Here is a 6,936-nt window from a genome sequence, read left to right as displayed (position 1 = left end):
TATGCCTGAATATCAACAAAGATCACAACAAATTGATGAAAAAATGGCATTAAAGAATATGCATAAAGACTTCAATAATTGTGTACTAAATGATAAAGCCTGTCCTGCAGAGCTGGATGGTAGACCAATGAAAATGGTTCATAAATCTCAGCTAGCTGCTAATTCTTTGAGCCACGAAGGTTATACTTGTTGACGAATGGACACTTATCTCTATAGTGTTAGTAAAAGATATGTTTGTCATTTATTTTGGAGATCGAATTAATTTCTATTGCTTTTCATCCACTCCTCAATTAATTAATAAATTAGCCAAAGAAAATTATATTGCTCAGTCATGGGACATATATGGTCTGTTGCAACTAATTGGATCTTTCTAGTGTGATGAGACATAATCAAGCTCACATCTAGTGCTTGAATGCATGTCATGTCAGCCTACATGTATCACATTGAAGTCATTGAATAATGAATTAACTATTAATTGAAAAGTTTGCATATCTTACTTAAGGAAATTCACATTTTCTGGTCGTGTGATGATGAAAGGAAAGAACAGATCTATAAAATCTTCATACTCTCTGTCTCTCATACTTGTCCATTCATTTTTTTAGTGTAAGAAGCACAGGTGTCCATTCATTTTTAAATAACTTAAAAACCATAATTTAAGTTCCTTTTCTTATTGGTGGGGTTTTGAAATTTGGTTATTGGTATAAATAGTACATTGATTAATAACTTGAGTCCATTGTGGCTTATATGGACAAATAAAAGTTATCATGTTTCATCTCTAGGTTGCTTTTACATTGTATACCTGTATGCACATCCTTGATTAGATCCATATGTGTATTGACATCATCATGTTCCTTTGGCAGTGAACGTGGAAACTGAGAAGAAAGTATGTGTCAGCAATTCAGTCAACTAAAACGTGAAGTACGTATGGGGATTCAACATGATGTAACTCAGCAATAAGGAGTACCAGATAGAAATAAAGGTATACATCAATTTTTTTCTTATAGGGATATCAAATGTGAAGAATTTTTTTCCTCTTCTTTGCAAAAGGTGAGAAATTTCAAATTATCCACAGTTTTCACCATTGAACTAGTGCTCTACCTTGAAGTAGTGGCCCCATGCAATATGTGACTACACAACCACCGTCAAAATTTTCATTTCCACCACAATATTGGTAACCCACTCAATCTGCACTTCACTAATACTGCTACTACAACAGAAATTTGCAATGATTGTCGAGCATCTATCAGTTCAAAATGAATGGTGAATACTCCATAAGTAAAATGAGAAATTTAGAATTTCAGCTTACACAATTTAACAATAAACCAGGATATGTGTTGTCATTTGTCACTAATATTTAACTTATACAATGTTCATTATTGTTAAATAAGCTGTGTGCCATAGATCTGTTGGCTATCAAGAACTGTGTACTTTAGGCATGCACATCAAATCTATTAACAATCCACTTTTTGCCATTTATATAAGTCAATGCTCAATAGTTTTCATTCTATATTGTATCCAAAGAGAAAATTACAGTCCAACATAAATATGTAAAAGACATGTTTGCTATTCTATCTAGTATCCATTTTCAGGAAAACATCTCTGCCCTGAACAATGTGAATGAAAAATACAATAAATTTCAATTTGAGCTTTCTGATTTATTGTTTCCCTTAACAACAAATTTTATCCTGAATGGCATTTGACATCCACATAATTTGACCGACCAGAGATCATTTTTTATAATATCTGTATGTATAGAACTTGTTTTGCAATTTGTTTGAAATTCTGATTTACATGCAGAAGAACACCGTGCAATTTGTGATGCATAGCTGTGTAACTGATAATGTTTAAAATCAGAAGCCGTTATTTTGTGTTCCAGACTCAAGCTGAGATAGGGGAAGCCAAGTGGCTATGTACGGCTTCCATCGGCTGTTTACTAATTAGCAGTTTTTAACAAAGATATGGTAGGGATATTCTTTGATACTTGTAAAAGATAACATATATTTTGTGCCTTTTTTTTCCTTGTACAGATGGGATATTTGCACATAGTTTGCTCAAAAAATAACTGATTTCAATTGTTTTCCTACTATTTCATTTTAAGGTGGTGATTGGCTGGGTTCGAGCTTTGATTCTAGGGTACTGAATGCAGCCAATTAAAATTAAATCAAAACCATGTAGCAGATCTGATAATGGCTAGTGTATTCTTTGACAGAATTTCTTCTACTTTATGCTTAACCTGGTACTGATCCCAGCAGAAACTTTTGTATGTCTAAGCCTAGCCACAGCTACACATGACTGTGTATTATACTACACAACAACTTGAATTCAGATATGAGTATATGACATGAACGTAGACTTGTATGGTATGGAGTGCCAGAAGAGCTTGAATTTGGCTGATTCTTTAGGCCAAGTTTCCAAAAGGGTTCTTTTTACCTGTTATAGAATTTTATCCCATTTTAAGCTTTGAAGAGAGATTTAATTGCTAAATTTTCATGATGCAAAGTGAAAAATACTCCGAATCACCATCATCTGTGCAAGTCATTTGGGATAACATCATCAGTGGTTAGTAAGAAATTTGTATCTTAGTGGGGGAGAATATTATAGCTTTGATTATTTCTTTTGGTCTAAATATGCAAATATGAAATTATCGATTACTTTTGCTGCTTATTTCATCAACAGAAAATTGAATTTGTGTTGCATGTCTTTTTTATTCTTCTGTGAGCCGACTTATATGCTTACTGGGTAGAACTTGTATTTTCCTCTAGTAAGAATCAAACTTATTAGTTAATCTTATTAATCACAAGTTCAAGTTGCCATCTTGAACGTCAGAGATGGTTTACAATTTGTTTCAGAGAAGTATAGGTACCCACTACACCAACAAAAGAACCTATAACTAAGATCCCCACTATTATTATTAACTCTAACCCAAAACTTCGGGCAGTTTTGTTAATCTTTAGGTAACATAGGCATGGTAACAACATTGAGGCTGTGACACTCAAAAAAGCACCAACAAATGCCATAACGTAGCCAAAAAATGGTACTGTCAATGCCACAACTGCTGTGCTGATCACAATTGCTGTTCTGATGAGGACACTACTTAATCGACTGCTTCCAGAAGGAAATTTGTATTCAATAGCATCAGCAATAGGAGTTATTATAACTGCATACTTAGCAAGGGGATTCACTAGTGTAGTGTAAATTGCTATTTTTGTATTAATTTTTCTAATTGGAAGATTTAATGTCACTTGAGAGTTCAAATTTTCTCCGTACATCAGGTAGCCTAGGATGCCCATTGATCCATAGTTGATGGTGCTAGTGATAAAACAGACCAGCAAAACCTGCAATAAGAGACAAAAGTAGTGAAAAAGAACCTGTTAATGCTTTACAATCTTCAACCTTTTTATTTTAACGTTAAAAGAGCCTGTAGTGGAATCAATGATTGTACTTTTTTTTGCTGAATATTCAATGAAATTTCCTTTCATTAGCTGAGGTACAATGACTTTGGTTTGTTTTCTTCCCCCCCCCCCCCCCCCCCCTTTCTCTCTCTTCTTTTGATGTTGTTTTGGTTTATATATACAAGGACATTATTAAAAGAGTATTTTGATGAATCATTATCTCTTTTTATCTCCCATGCTTGCATGAAGATCAATAACTATCTCATCTTAAAATGTTCAAATTTCAAGTTTTTTAAAATTTAAAATTATACACAAAACATGAGTTTATGGATCAGATAGTAAATAATATTCAATTAACATGAAACTTGGTATGGATATCAACAAAAATGAAAATATGTAATCCAAAGTTTGGATTTGTAAACTATTTATTTTTTAAAAAGTTAAAAACTATTGTAACACTTGATATAAATTTGTGTTTCTTTTTGCACCACTTAATATCTTTTTATTGAATTAATAATTTCAAATATTTCACTAGATCTTAAGTTTGCATTCTCCTTAACATGCACACCAAATTTCATATTAATTGGATTCTATCATGCTATTTAGTATTTACTATACAATCCATGAATTCATATTTTATGTATAATTTTTTTTAAAGAAAAGAAAAAACATGAAATTTAAACATTTTATATGAGATAACAATTGCTCATGGAGTTTATAAAAGGCAAATGTACTCCAACTTGTTGATTTTTCAAAATACAAATTTAATAAAAAAAATTATTGAGTAGTGTAAGATTATTAAACGGAAACCTCTTAGTATTTCCAATAGAAACGTCCTATTGTCGGGGGGATAAACACCTTGGGGAGCTTCCTTAAGTAATTAATATAACATATAGAGACACACTTTAACCCAAAAGGCCTAAGCCCAATGGGTATGTGCTCAATTTTGTTATATTAACCACTCATTCTTCTCATCTTTATTCAATGTGGGACTTCACTCACATGTGTAACCCAACAATCTCCCCCTCACGTGTGAGTCTCTGCTTCTCTATGGGCTTCAAGACCTCTCTATGGGTCATGAACAAATCCTACTCACTCCCCCTTGCCTAATGGGCTTTTCACTTAATCAATGCATCATCCATGAGTCTCTTGTATGCCATCCATGGGAACTACGTGTCAACCCCGCACGCACATCCATGGAAACCCCGCACGACCATGTCCATGGGAACCTTGCATCACACCATTATTTAGCACCATTAGCAATATTCATTTGTTGGGCTCTTTTTTTTCTTCTCCAAGATCTTTGTATATGGGCCATTTAGGCTTTTTCTTTCTCCATTGGGTAGGGACCATGAACACCTCACCACCTTTGCCGCACACCACCATGGGCTCTGATACCACTTGTTGGGGAGATAAACATCTTGGGGAGCTTCCTTAAGTAATTAATATAACATATAGAGATACACTTTAACCCTAAAGGCCTAAGCCCAATGGGTATGTGCTCAATTATGTTATATTAACCACTCATTCTTCTTATCTTTATTCAATGTGGGACTTCACTCACACGTGTAACCCAACACCTATGTTTAAATCTCTCATTCCCAATGTTGTAACTATCGAATTATATATATATATATATATATATAAAATAAATCTACCAATTATTTTAATTATTTTTAATTTTGATCTATAACTTTGAGAAAACAAATTAAATCAAATGGTTCTATTTCTCAATCTTTCTTACTTGCTATTTGCTAAATAGGTAGTGGAGTACTATTTCTTACCTTAGAGAACTGGCTTTTATCTTTCATGGAATTGCAGAGTGTTGGGAAAACTGCATGACCAGAATAACAGAAGGTGAACAAGCTTATAGTAGTAGGCAAGCCACCCACATTCAAAAGCTTGCCCCCTTCATGGAACCCCACACCATCAACTGCACCAGCCCAGAAAACACAACCAACCACAATAACAGAAGCCATGACCCCTCCGGCAGAAAAATAGGACAAGATACTAAAACTCCTCAACCATGTAGTTGGCAGAATTATAAGGGCAGTAAGCAGAATAAAGCCTTGTTTCCCTCGAACCTTTAGGCCTGCAATTTTGAACCCCATGTCTGGAAACAACTTGTCTAAATTGTCACCTTCTAATATCAGAAACGTAACTGCAACTAAGTACAGCTCAAGATACAGGAACATGGATACCATGGCTCTTCCTTTGTATCCAAAGGCTGCCTCACCTATATCAGGATAATTTTTGATGGTAGGGTTTGCAGACATACACCGTCGTAGGAGTAATCCTGTGTACCAGAAGAGAATTGCTACTAGGAATAGAAATAGCAAGCTCAGCCACCCTCCTTGTGAAAGTGCATATGGAATTGATAGTATCCCCACACCTGGAATAGATAGATATTCATGCTAAATATCACTATGTTTGTGGTCACAGACATTTGCATGCACAATTTCATGCTAAATAGATTCAATACGTGCATCAATGGTCAGTCATGACATCTGAATACATAAATTCATGATCTAGAATAAACCATGCAGCCATAAGCAGTCAAGCAGTGATTCACAGGAAGAATCATAAGCTTATTCACAGGAAGAATCATGTTTAGTTTGTTTCTAAGTAGCCCTAAGACACAAAACGGTATGTTTAAAGACAACATTTTTCACAACTATTGACATTCCTTATTGTGATTGGTGCATGATAAAAGTACTCTAAGTGGTAAACTAAGTGAAATGTGATGTTACTCTAATCACAATAAACTCCGTCAACAATTATTAAAAAAAATTTCTGAAAAATGTTGATTTCCTAGCATTACTCAATATAAAAAGCATACTCTCTAAGAGAGAGAGAGAGACCTGATATGGTATTGACCCCATTGAAGCAAGTTTTGAGAAAGGTGGTGCCTTTGCCTGGTTGCTCCAACTGTGGGAGCTGGTTTTGGCTCTCCACTCCCTCTGCTTCTAGGTGTTCCATCTTTTTTTGCCCACTATACAAAGTGTTGGTTCATTTATAGAGAGAAACTGATAAAGCTTTTGGGATAATTTTCCCTTTTTATTTAATAATTGACTACACAATTGGTTCCTGAAAGGTGATAGTGAAAATGCTTAGCCCAAAAAAAAAAAAAAAAAAAAAAGTGAGTGAAAATGAGTAGATAGGCATTCGATTTCAAAAATAGCAAGCAATACTAGGACAGAAAAAAATCTCTAAAAAAAGGAAACGCACTCAACATGTCACAATAATTCAAACCTTTCCTTCTATGGCGATTCCTTCAACTTTAGGTCCTCTTCCAAGGAGAGGAGACGTGCTTCTTTGTAATACTACTCATACTTTTTCTATACTTTTATTCTTATAGATACGAATACAATGAGATTTGAATGAGAGTGTGATAATTACTCTTTATCATCAAAACAAAATATGAATGGATTTCTTTATGATGTGGTGTCGACAGAAATCAATACCTATACTTTTTTATTTAACGACAAAAATATTTTACTTGTTGAACTATCGAAACACATTTTATATATACATATTTACTTGC

General features: G+C 34.1%; 1 protein-coding gene and 1 long non-coding RNA gene across 2 annotated transcripts; one reads left to right on the top strand and one right to left on the bottom strand.

Annotated features, from left to right (window-relative positions):
- Window positions 1-764: 764 nt before the first annotated feature.
- On the top strand, window positions 765-2,660 carry LOC126718805 (uncharacterized). The gene is made up of 3 exons (XR_007653055.1): window positions 765-979; window positions 1,798-1,961; window positions 2,099-2,660. It is a non-coding gene; the product is annotated as an uncharacterized LOC126718805 (long non-coding RNA).
- A 102-nt stretch (window positions 2,661-2,762) lies between these two features.
- Window positions 2,763-6,371, bottom strand: LOC126718803 (amino acid transporter AVT1I-like). The gene is made up of 3 exons (XM_050421153.1): window positions 6,254-6,371; window positions 5,177-5,784; window positions 2,763-3,335 (listed from the first exon to the last, which is right to left on the bottom strand). The coding sequence occupies exons 1-3, from the start codon at window positions 6,369-6,371 to the stop codon at window positions 2,823-2,825; spliced, it is 1,239 nt and encodes a 412-aa protein (XP_050277110.1). The 3' UTR covers window positions 2,763-2,822.
- Window positions 6,372-6,936: the final 565 nt, after the last annotated feature.

Source organism: Quercus robur, chromosome 3, assembly GCF_932294415.1.
Source record: "Quercus robur chromosome 3, dhQueRobu3.1, whole genome shotgun sequence".
Classification (NCBI taxonomy): Eukaryota; Viridiplantae; Streptophyta; class Magnoliopsida; order Fagales; family Fagaceae; genus Quercus; species Quercus robur.
Note: the sequence above shows the minus strand (reverse complement) of the source record. Positions and strands in the feature narration are given on the sequence as shown.

Coding starts and splice junctions, on each gene's coding strand:
- LOC126718803 (XM_050421153.1), bottom strand. CDS start 6,371: ATGGAACACCTAGAAGCAGAGGGAGTGGAGAGCCAAAACCAGCTCCCA. Junction 5,785..6,253: donor TGGGGTCAATACCATATCAG/GTCTCTCTCTCT, acceptor TATCTATTCCAG/GTGTGGGGATACTATCAATT. Junction 3,336..5,176: donor ATAAAAGCCAGTTCTCTAAG/GTAAGAAATAGT, acceptor CTCTTATTGCAG/GTTTTGCTGGTCTGTTTTAT.